The 18,572-nt window shown below is 38.4% G+C and overlaps 1 protein-coding gene across 1 annotated transcript; it reads right to left on the bottom strand.

Annotated features, from left to right (window-relative positions):
• Positions 1 to 5,541: 5,541 nt before the first annotated feature.
• On the bottom strand, positions 5,542 to 14,589 carry LOC140381438 (AN1-type zinc finger protein 3 homolog). The gene is made up of 7 exons (XM_072465502.1): positions 14,486 to 14,589; positions 14,210 to 14,387; positions 10,493 to 10,533; positions 10,227 to 10,406; positions 8,960 to 9,025; positions 7,731 to 7,940; positions 5,542 to 6,643 (listed from the first exon to the last, which is right to left on the bottom strand). Exons 2-7 carry the CDS (start codon positions 14,290 to 14,292, stop codon positions 6,489 to 6,491), a joined length of 735 nt encoding a protein of 244 aa, XP_072321603.1. The 5' UTR covers positions 14,293 to 14,387; positions 14,486 to 14,589; the 3' UTR covers positions 5,542 to 6,488.
• Between the last annotated feature and the right edge of the window lie 3,983 nt (positions 14,590 to 18,572).

The following is an 18,572-nucleotide window of genomic DNA, read 5'->3' as shown; positions in this document are numbered from 1 at the left end:
CAGTGCACCAGCAGCAATTGTTGGGCATGGAGAGAAATAAAACACACTGCATGTCCAGAGCTCTGTTGAACAATAGACAATTCAAGTCTGTAATGTAAGCAGGAAGTGTAAAAATAGAGAAGGCATTTCAAATAATTGAACCAGGACGAAACAGTCTTTGCATATACATTTTGCTCTTAGTCTACAATGAGATGTATGATATGAATAAATAATATCCTTGTTAAACATATAGGCAATTTTAGCCCATTCGCCATGTCCAAAAAACAAAAAGTGCTTCTTTTGCACCACTGCCACAACACAACACTGGTTTTCCTGCAGAGACATCCACACGCTCAAGAATAAATCTGTTTCCTCACCTGCATAGCCCACAGCTCCGGGAATGGAAAAGCCTCTGAAATTGAGCCTCCACAGCTTTTTCATATCTTTCATTTTCACTAGATTAAGGCAGATGCAGTCTTTCAAAAAGCTCCAGCAATCCAAAAGGTTTGCTGCTTAAGTATATGAATCTAAATGATAGTTCCTTTTTATGTTAATTGTTGTTGTAAGTGTCTTCCATCGTATTTAACACAACACTGTATGGCAGGGGGATGTTAACTTCAATGATCTAACGCTCTGTAATAACTACAGGGACTAAAGTGTCCCAGGCACATTAGGACCTCATACCAGACTGGACTGGAGTCCTATTATAGTCGCTATTCAAAGACGTTATCGGGGAGCTAATGAGCACAGAGCTCCAAGTGTGAAAACAATGCACAGGTGAGGGCTTCACAAGACTGAGCAATAGGCTTTATCATCCTGGTGTTGCAGGGCTTTTGTTTTAATTTAATCCACTGATTTTCTTTTTTTAGATGTATGTTGTTGTGTTGTATAAAAGATATGCCTATTATAAGGGATTCTTCATTTACAGTTACAACATCTCCACTCCAGCTCACATGGTAATTGGTAATGTAACATGAGTTTATTTTCTCGTCAATCTCCAATAAATGCAATACAATTATGAACTTGTAATATATTAGACATATAAATCATGACTCTTACATTAACATTAGAGAAAATCAGGAAGACTTTCCAGTAAGACTAATTTGGAGAAATTCTGCTTCTAATTTTGGGTCCTTATTTAGTTTCCAAGGCAACTTTAAACACACAAACAGCACTGCATCACCAGTCATTGAACCTTTTACAGGCCAGCACATAACAGCCAGTCTGGCTCACTCATGAAACAACATTTTCAAAGTTATGATTTAGGTTTATGCAAAAAATCGACAAGATACATTCAGTGATTTATGTAATTTAATAATGTATGTCCATGTTTATTGTGTGATCACCTTTTAATAATCTGTATGACGTACCTATTCTCATTCAGGCACACTACAAAACATATATGTACCGGTAGTCATTTTTCAGTTTGAACTACTCTGAAGTACTATACTAGGCAGTGTCGCGAGTTCGATTCCCGGCTCCTACAATATACTGCATGTCCTCCCTTCTCTCTCACCCTCCATTTCACTCAGTACTTTCCGGTCAATAAAGTTTACAGACCACAAAACCTTTAAAAAAAGAAAAGAAAAATGTACTCGATTGATCAGGCACCTCAGCCCCTCTGCCGAAATGTGATATTAGAACAATTAGTAATTAGACACTATACAAGGATGTGGTCCATCACGTTTAGATTTCTGATTGCGTCTGTGGCAGTGTAATGGTGCCGAGTGTCACTGGTAAATTATATCACAGTTGGTTTAATGGAATCAACGGTAGACAAGGGAGGGGTCTGAAGGATTGGGTTGTCGAAAACTTCCTGGCAGAATTCTATTATCGGAAATGCAGTAGTTTATATAGAATTGATATGTTGTGAAAATACATCTACAGAATGTATAATGTCTTTACGAAAAGGCTTGTAAAATCTAATAGTAGTGCTACCTGTATTTGTATGCGAATGGCAACACAAGCACAAATTATAGACGCAATTGAATTTTTTAGTGATTATATTCTGTCATGTGTATCATACATTCATTTAGGTTATTAATACATTCCCTATGACACTTAATAACGTTCTTTATTTCAAGTTAAGTTAATAGGGTATTTCAAAAAAGGACTGAAATCAAAGGAGCATTTCAATGAATTACAATTATTTCCTGCATGCAACTTTATTGTGAGTGGGCTCGTCTCTCCATAAATCAGATCCACATAGAATAAGATGTATTTCTTATGATTTATTCATTTATTTTCACCCTGGACATTTTAAATACAGGCACCTTTATTGTGAGTGGGCTCGTCTCGCCATAAATCAGATCCACATAGAATAAGATGTGTAACATATGTGCAAAGCATCATTTTGCATACAAATCATAAGCTATAAAACAGCTAAAAGTAAAGACATGCAAGGCGTCCATACTGACATCACCAAAGATGTTCTGTAAATGCACTCAGACCCAGACACTTACCTCTTGTGGTGGATGTTAAGTGATGCAACAAAGATCCACTTTCAGGAGATGCTTGGATAGGTTTGCCCTAAGGAGAAAAGTTAATGGTCCATAGCCACATTTGCTGATTGATAAAGCATGTATGTGGTTTCTCTGCCAGCCCTCAGGAAAGGCCTATGTGACAGAAGTATTTTATACCGGAGCTGATGAGATGGTCCATTGGTCAAAAACAACAAGAGGTAGGTTTTCAGTGGAAATACCGGAAAAAGCACCTCTTCCCAAATTGGTTCCTGGTTTAGAAAATTGAGAATTAGAAATCAATATTGGTGAACAGCCAGCAAGCTTCATGTTGGAGGCCCATGAACCACCGAGGTTGCAATTCAAGAATAGACAAAAATGCATTTGGCGACATGTTATACTGAAATTAATTAATAGCCTGCATTTGAAATTGAATCAGCAGAATAATTCAATAGACATTATACATTTATTATTTGGATCATTCGATAATCTTGATCACTTTGGCCACAATATTGTAGAACTAAAGAACAAAAAAATATTGTAAATTGTGTATAATTATTGCAAAATTAAGTCATTTCAGTTCAATATTCTCCAAAAAAGTAAAAGTACATGTAAAGGGATTTTTTTATATGGTGGTGACATTAGCTTTATCACAATTTTAATTGTGATGCTTCTTCTCACAATAATTGCAACACTAAAATGTGACATTCCTGTTTACATACACTCAAAGCAATAGGATTTGCTTTACAGTGCTCCTTACTATTTTTCTCTTAGTAAACATAAAAATGCAACAACGCCAAATGAATAAGCAATAAGAGTGTACCTGCGGGTGTTTTTGTGTGAGTATATATGCTCACAAACTTCTCATTTCATCTCTAGTTCATCTGTAAATTCTCTCCTTTTCACTAGTTTATCTTTCTTTGATCAAGATGGCCACTGGCTGAAGGGAAGTGTGCAGTCAGCTCCTTCCTTAAAGGTCAGACTGCAGAAAAATCTCCACCTGACAATAACGGCTGGGCCAGGAGGGCCGCGCTCATTTTCTCCAACCACACCAAATGCCAGCCACACACCACTTGTGCACTTGTAGCCTTTTCTGAACACAAATGTGAAGCTCTGAATTTAATTTGAATGCTACCGAGACATCAGGTCTGTAGAGGGATTCACTCTTGGATAGAATATATAAAGATCCTACATAAATGCTAATGAATAGGGTCAATACTGCATGGCATCTCACTTCACTGCAAAAAATGTGCACGGAAAAGACTAACACTCTCCAAGGCCACTTTACCAAAGGCAAATATTAAAGATAAGTGTAGCAACAACCAGATCATACCGAAAAAGTCAAGTTCAGTTTTGATTGTGTAAATGGCCACTTTTGGCTTTTGCAAAGTCCAGCCATGTCCAACTAATTACCCCGAGATTTCAAAACAGGAACTCATACTCTATAAGTCATAGTCAGAGTCAGAGTAAAACATAGAAATGCAAGAAAGTATGTTTGTATTTGCAAGAAAAAAGCAGGAGCCAAAGCACTCTTCATGTTATAAAAGTATAAAAAAGTATTAAAAGCCTTTATTTTACCTGGGCTAAGTCATTATTTAAAACATTTTTAAAGGTATTGTTTTCTGTATGTTGGTGTTGAATTCAAAATATCAATGGACAAGTATGGGCAAAAAATAAAGTTGCAATTGAGTTTTGTTGGGTGTGGTCTCACTTTAAAAGGATTCTGATACAACACACTCACCATTCCATGCATTTGACTTTACTGTAGAGATCACTAAAGCAAAATATGATCCTAATGCTCTCTAAGCAAGCAGCGGTTTGAGTGAGTAAGTAAAAGTGGGGTGTAATTACATACAGTATGGTATATGCTTTTAAACTAGTGGCTCATCATCAATCCTAATGTGTGTGTGAGCAGTGCCTGGAAAACCCTGCGTGACACATCAGAGTCAGACTGATGTTTACAGTGAGGCTCTGCATTTACTGCACATCTGAGATCATTTTCCCTTTTAATCTGGGCTTCAAACCTCGTAGTAACTTCAGAATTTTCTTCCCATGGGTACACACGCACTGTATAAAAAGGATGCTTAGGCAGAACGTCTTCAGAGAGAAACACTGAATTGAACTGGGAACTGAAGAGAAGTCATGACATATAAAAGTAAAGCAATTAACAAGACAATCTCCAATAAAAAAAAGACGGTGTATGTTACTAATGTGAGTGGCTCAAGGCGCCAAGAGAGTGGCAGGCTGTCTTGTATTTGTTGAGCTCTAAGCAGATTACTTAGCACCGGCCACAACATCTTATCCCCAAATCCCTCTCGAACACTAGTCAGCCTTTGGCAAATAAAAACCTCTCGCTCCTTGTTGCCACCATGAGTGTGGGCTCCATCCATAGTGTCAGGATATCATCAAGACAAAACATAACAGGGAAAAAGAGACAGTCACAAAGAAAACAAAGCGAGGCATGAAGGCCTGTAGGGCGGAGATAAATCTCACATGTTTTCATTGAACAACAACCAACTCAAGGCTGAACAAGGAGCAGCCATCGATCATTTTCTACCTTTGTTTTCACTCATTTAGTATATTACATGAGTTTGCGGCTATGCTGTAATTTACAGACCATTTAATTCAAACACATTTGTCAGGGCTTAAGTTTTGGCACTTAACAAAAAAACAAATGTTAAACAATTCTATTACTTACAGCAGAGCTGAGAGCAGTAAATTGCCTCCAGGGACAGTGTACACTGGTGTGTAAAAGTGTGAGTGCAATAACAGAGAAACACTTGTCCTTGACTACAATGCAGTGCACATTATTTAACATGCAAGTTACGACCAAATCTATTATAATGTAATTGACAACACAACCAACCTTACTTTCTGTGTTGAATTTATTTTACTTAGTAAATAATAAGCACAACAGAGGTAAAGCCACAAACACAATTAGGTTCCCAGTCATTGTCTCATATTTGTACATAAAAACTCAAAAAGCACATCTACATTAAAGTGTAAAGTAGGACACTCTGTAACTCAAATAGATTAAATTTTATTTTACATTGAGAATTGATTAGAACAATAATATTTATATTAATTAGTCAAACAAAAGATATTTTAACGTTCAATTTGTTTATTCCAGAAACAAACTACATCTCAAACCTAAGTATGAGATCAAAAAAAAAAAAAAGGCTGTGGGTCAAGGAAGTACAGGGACAAGAGAGACGAGCGAAGCAAAAATATTCTTATGATTGTAGCTTCTCAACGACAGCAGCTACAAATGTGTGATTAGATAGGCATGATCACAGTCCAAGCCTTCTGCACTCAAACAGTATTCTCCACCTCCGTTCAGAAGAGATCAACAGTCACGCCACAGACATTAGTGCTGTCCAAACCACAATTTAGCTTTTGTCCCTTGTCAAGTTCATGTATATCAACTGAAAGAGAACCTGAAAGTGAGGAAGACAAAAATCTATAAATGACTTGTGTGTCTGGATTGACCAAGTCCCCGCAATGAAGACAGTTGTGATTTCCACAGGTATTGTCCAGTGTGTAGGCTTCAGACGCAGCATGCTAGAGCAGAAGCTTAGACGTCCTCTTAACCTGAGATAGATGATTACAGTCCTCTGAAGGGTTGGAGGATTCGTCCACAGGTAAGACACTAACTGGAAGTGAAGCTAGGAGAGTTTGCTTGGCACAGAGCAAAACAAAGCTCTGTTTGATTTGAGGTAAAGAGCCCAGTCTTTAAATGGCGCCTACTTCTCCTATTGTACTTCTAATATTCTCTGTGAGGTAAAGAGTACAATATTTCACTGTTTTGCTGAGAAAATATGTATAACGCATCCGTTGTCTCCATTTGTTTTGTATCACTCAAACATCTTCCAAAACCCTTTGCTTTTTGCTGTTAATGTTCTTTCAAAGACATCATAGACATAACAGCAAGGGAACAAGCAGAAACTGGTGCAGAGGTAAAGGTTTGGTTATAAAGAAATGTTTTCTAATAACACAAAGAGTCCCTGTGAATGCGAAGATGCCTTCTGAACATCACAATTAGGACGCTGCTCAGGAGCACTCCTCCCCGATGCGCTGGCATGAGCGGCCCACCTTACGATCCAGCTTTACCATCTTCAGAACAGCCTCCTGGCGACTGCGGCCCAAGTGGTCAAACATGCACTCATGTTGTTCTGGGAGACGGTGCAACATACAGAAGACGTAGCCTACAAAAGGGAGGTGAGGGAGGCATTAGATGAGAAAGAAGTGCCACAATTGAAACATACAAACATGTTGATTTCAAGTGCTACCAATGAACCAATGAAAGCAGTCATTTTTGAATTGAAGCTGTGCTGTGCCATAAAAAGAAAACAAAAATGCAATTCAAATTGGTCTTTGTTTTTTTGACTCCACTGATCAAAAGGTAACAATCCATAATATCCATAATGATAACACTGAGCCAAAGAGCGTTGGGCAATGTTTGAAAGATAGTCACAATGTCAATATCTACTCCCTAAAAATAAAGAAGAAAACAAATAGGAAAGTTTTGTTTAAAAAAGTACATAGCCATATTATTTATTTAATAGCGACTCTAGATATGTGTAATCTTGCCCCATTTTGTAAATCTAATGATTACACGTATTTTGTGCCAGCACGCAATAAATCTGATGATTTGATGATTCTCAGTTTGAACAATCTTTCCCTTTTTCCTGCTTAAAGATTGAATAGTCTTTATGCTTTCGGCTCATTATCAGAGCTTCTTACTCCGAGACACTCCACAGAGTCATTACCAAAATAATCTGCAATTACTGATGAAGTCAGAAATCACTATAATTGCCGCAATTTCCCTTTTCAATCTGAAAAAAGTGTTCTCATAGTCGGCGTTTAAGCATCAAGGCATGAAGGGTCATCTAATGCCAAGCACCTTGTGGAAAAGGTAAAGTCAATTTCCAATTTTAAAACGATGGCCTGGGTTTAAACAGATGTTTTTTAAGCAATGAGGGGCTGTGACTTTTTAAGCACTTTCATTTGTATGCAAACAAGCTGATTACCAAGCCCAGTATTCGTCTAAACTGTATTAGTGTTTGTTGTAATTGACTTATGGTTTATGTGCAATGTTACGGTGCTCCCCAAGGCCAACCAAAGCCCTTTCAGTCATCAATATTCCAGACAAACAAACCTGCAGATACCCGTTAACGGTTACACATAATCCCTGTTATTGTTCTCCTGAATGTCTGTTTAAAGAGGTAAGGCCAATCCACAACTTGTACCTTATAAAATGTTACTTTTACTCTTGTGCATTATAAGACATACCGCATCTACAAGAACCCAACTCCTGTTGGACCAGCTCCAGTTTGGTTTGGCAGTGATGACAACGTTTCCGATTCCGTTGTTTTGGGCCACTACGTGACAAAGGTGATGAAGACGACAGAAACGCCAATGATGATGAAGCTTCCTCGTCCTGTGACACATCAGCCAGTCTTGCTCGCTTTGTGGGAGGGACAGAACCTTCTGACTCAGAGGCTGAATAAAAAATAAGAAAGAGCAGGGTGAGGCCTACAGTTGTAGTGTATTCTCCATTTATTTACCATTTATTGTGCAAACAATAGAAATACTAGGTGCTAATATTACACAAGTTAGACCTACCCTTCATTTAATACATGGGCATATTTGATTTAGAGAGGTCTTCACCAGGGACAAAACAAATGATGATGCACTAGAGGCAAAAAGCCTTTTTGTGTTGAATAAAAGGCAGTTAGAAGATTAATGTTAGTCTTGCGTTAGATTATGCTCGACCTGCACCTGAGACTGTGGAGGCATGCAGAGCGTTGTACTGGCCAGCTGGAATTTCAACTCAGCTTTTCTCATCAATCCTGCAGTGTTTTTTTTTTTTTTCCATAGACCAGCCCAATGCAGATCAGCATTCAATAAATCTATGAGAACTAGGCCAGGCTTAGCAGCCCTATCCCCACGACCGACATCGATCCCAACAGTGTCTGTGTGAGAGTCTGTGCATCGTTACATGCCTTCTTCTGCTGATGTTCATTATCCTGCTAAAAGCCCACATCCAATTTACAAAAGCAAATACTTAAGCGAGTCAGCTTCAGATGGTTGAAATAAAAAAAAATATGATGTTAACTTAATACATCAAAATAATTAAATAAGAGCTTAAAGTGAGTCAGGTCAGAAGGGGCAGTGGAAATCCCTGTAGCAGCTTTATATGATGCTGTGTGCGCATGGCTTTAAGGATCAACATGTTCACACAGTGTTTCAAAGCTGTACAGAGTGCATCTTAACACAGTCAAAAAAATCATAGCATTAATTTAAATTAACTAATTGTGTTTTAGTCAACATCGGCCTTCTTAACAATAGTAGAGGTGAAAAGTCTACCACCAGTAGAATCACTGCTATGGAGGGTATTATAAACCCCCCCATCAAAACGAGAGTTGTACAGGTGTAATGTTATCCGTAAAGAAATGTACGCATCATGTACTTATGTTCGGTTACCCAACCGAAATAAACTTGTATCATAATCATCTCACCTGATTCTAAAGAGCGTTTTGTGGGAGTGCAAAGTGCACTGTAATCAGTGCCTGTGCTGGATACATCTGTCCAAGGAAAAGAGAAAAACAAATGAGATCAAAACAGATATATGGTAAGCAAGTGGTAAGTCAGAGAGAGGATCTAACGGGAGAAGGAGAAAATGTCAGAGAAAAGTGTATAAAAATACAGCCGTTAAAACGATATTCTTTTTCAAAAGAGTTCTAAATGTCAAGTTATTCCTTTCATACAGTTTGACAAAAACCAAATGTCACTGAGAAATTCTATAGAATATTATATCTTATAAATGAAGTAAAGAGAAAGCAGCCCGGATATAAAATAGAGTGGCACGAGATTATGAAGTGCATATGACAGGTGTTTTTCTAATTAATACTTTGCTTGATGGGATATAGTCCCTGTGGAAAATATTTATCACAGTTTTGACATCAGTCAAGTGGATTTGAAAAATCGGAACAATAAGCACAGAAAATTATAGGAAGTTGGTTAAAGAGCCGAGCTATAAAACAAAATCCATGTCATCAATAAGCGACGTTGAGTCCAAAATGCAGGGACAATTTACACACAACTAACACATTTGATGAATATTTATTTGACGAAATAAAGGTATTATATTATTATATTCTTGTATATTCTTGTTTTTCAAATCATAACTTAAGGGTTTTTATGAGGATTTTGGCCCTTGTTTACATTATGGTTGCTAGGTAACAGGGAAAATGGGCAATGTTTGTAGTCAAATCTAAAAATAATCATGTTCACTACGTTTGAGTGAAATGTGTAGTCCAACCTGTCATATGCACTTTAAGTATTATAGTACAGTACACATTATGCAGTACACAAAGCTTGTAGCTTATTTGGTAACCACTTTATTCTCCTGTCCTGGTTTGGCCTTCACAGATAACCTTGTCACTGTAAAGCTATGAAGGATGCCCTGGCAATTGTCAGTGTCCTCTTAAAAGCTTCACTTCAGAATACCCTTTCCAATCATTTCCTCTATCTGTGCCACGAGGACAAATATAGCCAGGGCAGAGGTACTCCAGCTGCTGCTCCTTCACATAACAAAAAGAAAGAGCAGAGGGAGTGGTCGGCCCCCTTCTAAAATGCACACTACACTCCATTGGTCAATCAAAGTGAAACAATTAATGTACAATAGTAATACAAAATAGGTCAAGCGGGCAGAATGAACCTTCAGAGTAATTAAACGCACATATTTTAATAAAGCACACATGTCATAAAAGATGTGGGTGTTACCATCAGGAGCAGGTAGTGCGGCAGCTGCTGGAGGAGGGTCCGCTGCTGCACTGGCTGGTGAGGTAAGTGCTGGAGATACGCTGCTGTTTGCATCGATACAGAGGAGGTCCGGTGGGCTGTAGCTGGTGCTTGGAGAATTCTTAACAGCGCAATCTTCATCTGGAGGTTTTTTTTCAATCTCTGTTAGTAAAAACGGTAATAAAATTGACATTAATGACAAGTTAAAATAAAATAATCATAAACAGAAACCAGAAAGGAAAATTTACCTGCAAAACATTTGGAGCAGAGATTCATTGTTTTGCTCGACCTGACAAAAAGAAATCTATTATATATATATATCATCTTATCATTGAACAAAAATGCTCTTTCTGACAAAGCAGAATTTTCAAGAACTCTAAATGTGTTAACAATGTACTTTTGTTCTGAAAAAATGTAGAAATCCCATGTATCCTTAATTCATATGCATGTCATAGTGTATAAAACACCATTTCAGCTTTCAAACACTTTATGGCAGGTCACAGATTCTTTTTAGAGTTCAGGGGCAGTGTGTGTTGCAGCAAATGGCCGTGTTTCTTCTCAGAGCTCTTCTCTTATTTCCTCTCGGTTCTGTCCTCCCTGTGAAAGCACCGAGCGTGACGGTCACTGCTATCAGTCACATCCTATTTATTTTGGGTGCCTCGTTGCACACTTTTGTCCCCATTTTTACATGTAGGGTCAGCTGCAGGCGACCCAAGGACTGTCAGCCCACTGCTGCCTTCTCAGGCACACAAGCAGAAGAGGAGAAAACACAACTCCTCATCAGGGACTGGCAGGCAGGAAGGAAGCCAATCAGGATAAACAGCACTTCCCATTGACAAGCCCTCATATTAACACTAATCAAAAGGTTAATTCATGAAAGTCAAGGTGAGATGATGTAAAAATAACACACAAACTCCAAACAACATGATTAGTGCACTGAAGGCAAAGGTAAATACCAGGCAAACTGATCAGAGGCCCAGGAAACTCATCATAAATATGGGTTGTGGATAAAATACACTGGGTCTGTAATTAATTAGCATCTGCTTATTGTATTTTTCATTTGGTTGGGACAAGGCCTGTCACCTTCTTTCTGTCTTTGTTAAAATACTTAATGCATCTTGCAGTACAAAACTGATAAAATATTAGATTTTCCGTTTCCGTCAACGATATTTCAGTAATAGCCTTTCCATTTGATTTTTAAAATGTCAAGTTTTATACTAAGGCTAGATTTGGTTCTCTGTTTGTATCTTTTGCAAACATAATTCATGATGAATTCTGATGTTTATGAAATGATTTATGAAAATCATGAATTAACAGTTTGTGTTCAAAAGTTTTCAAAACTATGACAAATTATTTACTAACATGATTTCCATGTTTGTTCATTACAGTGGTTAATGGTTTAATTATTTAATTAAGTAATCCAGGAAACAACATCAAATCATAGTGTTTCCTGATGAATCATAGTTTACCAATGCATAAATATATAATTTATTCATGCATGAATTTACTATGAACTATTAAAAAAACAGAACCAAAATAGGTCACAATAAAGGACAGTATTGAAACTACATTATGCTACTGGCTCAATAATAACTAAAGATCATCTCAATAATTTTCTAAATAGACACTACTTAACATTCCAGCTGATTTTTCTGCTTGACTCAAATGTCTTCAAACCCTTTGGAGTGCAAACATTTAGCTGAACTCTTGGTGAATCTGAGACCGTCTTGGCTGATCTGTGGTCTGATTTACCTGAGGCGAATTTCACACAAACTAAAAACATTGTATCTATAAAAGGCCTCTGGAAAAAATTGAATAAATGCAAAAAATGTCCACCAGGTCTGTACAGTCCCAGCAAAATGTGAAGGGATTATAGTGCATATGACATGTTAGATTACTATATTTAAGATTTTACAAGAAATATTGCCTATTTATAATTGTATTTCCTGTTTGGACATGAGCAACAGACATAGGTAGAGGTAATTCCACAACTGTTACCCAGCGACCAAACCATACAAAAGTACACTTAAGTTATTATTCAACAAAGAATATCTCCGATTACACCTTTATTGTGTTAAATGATTGTTTACACTGTCAAAAAAAATTGTAAATTGTGCGTAAGGTTTGCCTGGATTTTAATGTCACTTATCGGTGACAGTCTGTTTTAAAACCCAGCACTATCTATTCCATCCCACTAAACAAAGTAATCATTATAAACACATGAACACCAGTCATGTGTGCTTTAGATACTAACTATACAAGTCATTGAAGTTATCCATTTGATCCTCTACGGCTCAAATCTTATCATAGTACAAACAAATTACAAAATATCCCCACAAATGCAAAGGAAATGATAAATACTAGAGTAACAAAATATAATGTTCTAGCTGTTATTTACTGAACGATAAGTGGATATGATTATCGTGACCGTAGCCAATTGCCTCTTGAGCCACCAAAAAGGTTATTAGTCGAACTGGGCCCGGACGCATTTACACTTTGCTGTGTCAGTGAATAGAAATGAAGTAAAATATTAGAGGAGCTCAAGTCATTTTAAAGACGGCCACTGCCAATGTTCTGAACACTAAAGGCAGAGCAAAAAAAAAAAAAAAGGTTTAGCTCAATTTGTTCACCTTTCTAACTATGGCTCTAAAGAACCCTTTATGACCATAATGGGGGCTGTACTAAGGAGCGATGGAAAAGGACATGGCAGGATTAATTTAACAACTTCAGCTAAATGCCACGCACAATTACAGCTTATGAGGAAGTGGGAAGATCAAGCATTATGACTGTGTGGAAGAAATTAAGGAATAACCCTAATAATGTGTGCGTGTGAATAATTGGTCCGAAAAAAGCGCACACACAGAATCTTCATGACTGAATTAAGCTTATGTGGCGATTGTGTTTAGACCAGTGGTTCTCAAACTGTGAAAAGCAAGCTCCTTCAGGTTTTACAGCCAATTTAATCCCCATTTCTGTCCACATTTGGGTTAGTCCTCGTTTAGAAATAGCAATTGTCTAACCCATAATGATCAACGGTACATGTCACTAAAGCCATTTATTCTGTCCATATGTTGCACTGTTACATAGCCAGAGTCAGAGTTATTGTACATCAAAGTGCCTTGTATTTCTGATCTACTTGCAGAAAGTTGTGTTATTTATCTTTGATCTTCTTTGATGGCATGTTACTATTCCCCTGCTGTACTTGAACACTGGTATTCACCCACTGCAGGACAAATACAGGTTCTCATTAGCCAAAGTTTGAACCTGGAATAGCCTCGTCCTGTTTTAGACCAGGTTTGGATCTGGTGATTCTTTCAAGGCTAAATGTTTTCTTAAGATGTGGTGAGTGAACTACTACTACTGTAAAGCATACATGCTCCACTGCTTAGTGAGAGCTGTGGCAAAAGCATAAAAATGATCATTCTTGTGTTTAGTGGGGTAAATCATGTTGGCCTAGTGACCAACTCAGCAGTTTAATAACGTGCTGGGAACAGAAGTTTACACGTTTCTACCTTCTATATTTAGGAGTCGCTTGTTTTCACTGGCCAGTTTGTTTTTAAGGGGATTTTATACATTTCAGTCAAGCTCCTAAAGGCCTAGAAGTGTATTTTAGGGTAAAGTCAAAGTAATCTTGTTGACACGAGACAAACCAAAGGTGATAGTCCGATTATGAGACACAGCATTAACTGTTACTTCCTTATATTTAGCGCGAGGATAAGTCTTTGTTACTAATGTTCGTGGTGTTTGTGCCGTGTCCCACAGTGTTTCGGGGACATTATGAGCTTGTGCTCTCATGACAGCAGGTTTTCTCATGCAGGAGCTGCTGCTCAGAGACAAACAAAAGAGAAGGTTTACGTGAACAGTCCTGTTCGAGCTGCTAAGCTAGTGGCTAGCCACTTCGCTAGCTTTCTGTGAAGACGAAAGCAGCTCAAAGACATGTAACGTGAAGACATAGTTGTCCTTACCCCCAGAACCCACACGGACAGCGCGGGGGTCTAAGGTTTACGTTTGCAGCAGGCTTTCTGCCCTCGCTCCCCGTGTCCCCCATGTCGCTGCTGTGGTCGGCCTGTCCTCAGGTGAATCCGGGGACAGACGGTGGGCCTCGTCCTGCCTTTGGATCCTTTACCCCAAATGGGTAGAAGCCTAGACACACGAGAAGCGCATCATCATCTGACGTGTGCGTGTGAAAGACGGACTGAACTGTCGCTATCAAAGAGGAAGAGCCGTCAAGTCCAACTCACCAGAGCGACGATCAGCTGGAGCCAGGGAGAGACCACTGCAGAGGCGGGACGGGGGTGGTCCGGGAGCGGGACACGGGAACCAACAATCTGCGGGAACAAAGGAGAGGACGAGATAGAAAACTGGAGGCCGAGAGAGCTGTGGCCTGGCACTGGAGATTCTGTGGCATTTGACCTGATCATGAGCCCCGCTGGCTTCAAGAGGGAGATCACAATACTATACAATACTGTGGGCAGAGCCGTATCTAACCTTCAGGGGGCCCTAAGCATACGTGAGCATGGGGGCCATTGCCACCCGGACTCAACTATGATGATTCACGTGCCACAACATGATGTCATCATCTGCACAAATGTATCACCCACATCAGAAGCACCAGTGCAGCACAGAGGCTGGAAACTTAACAACAACAACACATAAGCTGCAGTGTAACCAGGGCGGTCTGGGTCCAGAACCTTTTTGAAAAAAAAACATTGTTTTCTGCTTTTTGGGCCATTTTTACAGATAATCTATAGCTGGATGTAGTGTAAATAAAATCATGGCTTTTAGCATTTTTACCTCAGTCTTTTGAACTAAACCGATCAGGTCCACAACTAATAAAAAATGGCCTTGTCTATTAGACTTATGCACCCATTGTTTAGCATGTTTTTGTAAAATTGTCATATTCCAAATAAAATATTACACAGCTGTGCAGATCCTTTTGAGCAGAACAAAGAATACAAATACAAATTCTGCATTTCTGGAGGGGGTCTGCTACCTGCTTGTCTCTATGCAGACGGTATTGCTTTGCCTGGAATGTTTCACAATATGCAAACATCTATCTAGTATTTATCCAATTACAGATGTTTTTATCGCTTAAAAATACCCTGAAAAATCTGGGTTCTGTGAGCAGGGTCACATACCAGGGTCACAGATCTGACTTGTAACTAGGACTGGAGGGCCACTGCTTGCTCATGTCATACAGAACATTCAGCTCAATGTTAAATGTGATTTCTTTCATAACTTTGCAGAACAATATTAATTCATCACAATCTAAAAATGTCTTCTCCTCTTGCTCTGCTGCTGTTCTGTCCTCCTTTCTCTTTCTAATCCAGTCCAGGACTTCAATTATGACATGTAAATAGAGACCCGATTTATTCACATTGCAGACAGTAAAATGTGAAAGGAACAATCTGAAAAAACAGTGTGACGTTGTTATTATTACTATTAGACTCGCAGCTAATTAATCCTCAGTATTTAACATCATAAACAAGTTGAAACTTCAGCTCTTTGTAATTAAATGATCCCTTGAGAGATTGAGACAAAATAAAAACTCCAAAGAGCTCAAATCTGCTGTGTGTCTGCTTCATAGCAATGGCAAGAAAGTTTTCTGATTCTGAAGCTTTGTCTAAAACTAACAGTCAACGTGGTAGTTTTTTAGGCTTTATATAAAGATTCAAACAGGCTTTTAAAGTTTGTTGGATAGAATAATTATACAAAACAGCACAGCTAATACTCAAAAGGCAAAAATGGGAAATAAAATAGGATTAACAGTTTTTTGACAGTGACAGTGGCGAAGAGTTTAAAGGTGCCAGTTTGTTGGAGGGTCAACCAGCTTGTGTTCATTGAAATCTTATTGCTTAACTTTGACTGAAATGGCATTAAAGTAGGGCATTAAGAGCATGTTTGAATCTTGTTTAAAGCCTTAAAAAGGCACCACTTTTGCAGAGGGGATTCTATAATGATGAACTAATGATTAGCTCTCAGTTCTTAGGGAAAGGGGAGCCTGTTGTAATCTCAAAGCTCAGTGATATACAGTATCCAAGGATTTCCATGATCCAAAAGAGGCATAAGAGGCATAAAAGTGGCCAAATGGAGAGGGGATGATCTACGTATCCTTTTTCTTTTTCTTGGGTTTATTTTTGTAACATTAGGGTTGGTAATGTTTTTCTTCATCTAGCTGTCATTATGTTCTCCTTGAGGCATTCAGGCATTTCTAGTCTCCAGAAAATGGCAGTATAGTTATCACTGATTCTCTCTTTTAGGTCTAGAATTTCTTCCTCTCTGTCCATGAATTGTTCTTCTGTTCGAGCCACTGTACAAAGTTCCTGAACATTTTATCTGCTTTTAAGTGGCACTTTGTAATACCAACCGAATATAGTGTGTTCCGTTCTGATTTGGCCCACAATCATGAACTGAGGTCTTGGCAGGTCTGTGAGTCACGCTGCACTGTCTTGTCAAATAAAGCCTACAGTAAATGGGCCAGAAAAAGCAGAAAATGACATTAGGTTCTTCAAAAACAGGGGTAGTCCTCGAAATTAAATAGATGTCAACAAATGTTACTGAATGATACAAGCCCATTTAAGTTTAATTATTTAATGTTACACTACTGCAGTCAACCCTAAAATTATGTTCTTTCATTTTAGTCACTGCAGTGGACTTTACTATAGCCTAAGTGATGGGCTATAGAAAATCTATATGAACGCTTTAGTCCGTAAATAAGATTTTTCTTATCTTTTCAACTTCCATCAGACACACACCATCTGTATTGACTTGGTAGAGCCAGTCACATCACTAGAGTGAAACAGCCCGCTTTGTATGAAAGTATCTCGTATTAATTTAGAAGGACTATCGCACATTTAATATTTGTGGTTCTTTGAATAAAAGAAGGATGATTTTTGTTAATTATCACTGCTGTCACTTTTCCTGCAGTTAGGATAGATTGCTAACCTGTTATTACCTGTAAAATAAATAATGCAAATGGCGATCAACGTTGAGATTGTAGCATATTTCTAATCATTCTGTCTATACAGACATACTGTTCTGTGCTTTTCCTCCAAGTTTTTACAGATATCCCCATCTGGCCTCACAGTGTATTTGAAGGCGCCTATGCCTCAGGCAGCTGGAGCAGCCTCTTCCTCGTCATTTCTAGATCTAGTGAACAAAGAGGCATTAAACAGAAGCAACCTTCAGAAAATGAAACGCGCAGAGCAATTAGTGAGTAGCACCACTATTTAATACAGGTACAAATACACTCCACTCCCTTACCGTGAACTCCCTCTGCATCTCATTACAAACTGAACTTATGTCTCTGAGAAAACTCTCAAAACGAAAATGCAAAAATAATTTTCAGAAATCTTATGTTCATTCATACATTTTGGTAATGAATAATGAACAAATCAGAATGACAAAAATAAAAAAGGTCAATACTAAAGGTATAAAGCGGTAATAATCATGGATTAAACATCGAAGCAAACAGGAGGACATTACAATTTAATCCTGGACAAAAACAAATTAAAATATTATTATTTTTTGTTTAAATGCCAAATAACAAAGAGGTATATATTTAGATTTAAACCCAAGGAAGAACTACCTCAAGCTGTGATGATAATAATAACAATAGGTTATAGGGTAATAACAATTATATTGTCCATATGAAGGTTTTAAATATGCAGGTAAAATCGAATAAACTGTAAAATAAAAAAGAATGTACCAAAGTAGTGATTGTGCACTTCACAGCCACTGCTTATTCAAGTGTGCCCTCCAATAGAGGAAAACAGGTCATGTTGAGAAAGGTCATTGCTCTCATGTCTCATGCACATTGGGTTAGCCTTTATTTGTCCCGTAGGGAAATTAGTCCTCTGCATTTGACCCATCTTTTCCATGCTTTTGGAGCAACCTGTCAGGAGCAATGGTCGCTGCAGTGCCTGGGGACTCATATAGCTGGAGAATTTTACCTATTGTGATGTTTTGGGTTCCAGAACGTCTGGAAAAAACCCACCCAGAGACGGGGAGAAACATGCAAACTCCACACAGAAAGACCCAATCTGGCCTGGGAGTCGAACCCACAACCTTTTTGCTGTAAGGGGAGAGTGCTAGCTAAAGTACTCACAGTGACATGGATAGAGGCTTGAAATGACTGTAAACTTTCACTGTAAGAGCTGAACTTTCAAAAGCCTTGCCATGTCAAACAGATTAAGATTTTGTGCCCGTAGCCTTTATTGACAGGAAAGTGTGAAATTGGAGACGAGAAAGAGAGAAGGGAGGACATGCAGTAAATGTCAGCGTCAGGAATCTCTCTCATGACACTGCGGCCGGCTACACTTGGAGGTG

This window comes from Eucyclogobius newberryi, unplaced genomic scaffold (assembly GCF_026437365.1).
Source record: "Eucyclogobius newberryi isolate DKJ021-1_F unplaced genomic scaffold, fEucNew1.0.hap1 SCAF_5, whole genome shotgun sequence".
Classification (NCBI taxonomy): Eukaryota; Metazoa; Chordata; class Actinopteri; order Gobiiformes; family Gobiidae; genus Eucyclogobius; species Eucyclogobius newberryi.
Note: the sequence above shows the minus strand (reverse complement) of the source record. Positions and strands in the feature narration are given on the sequence as shown.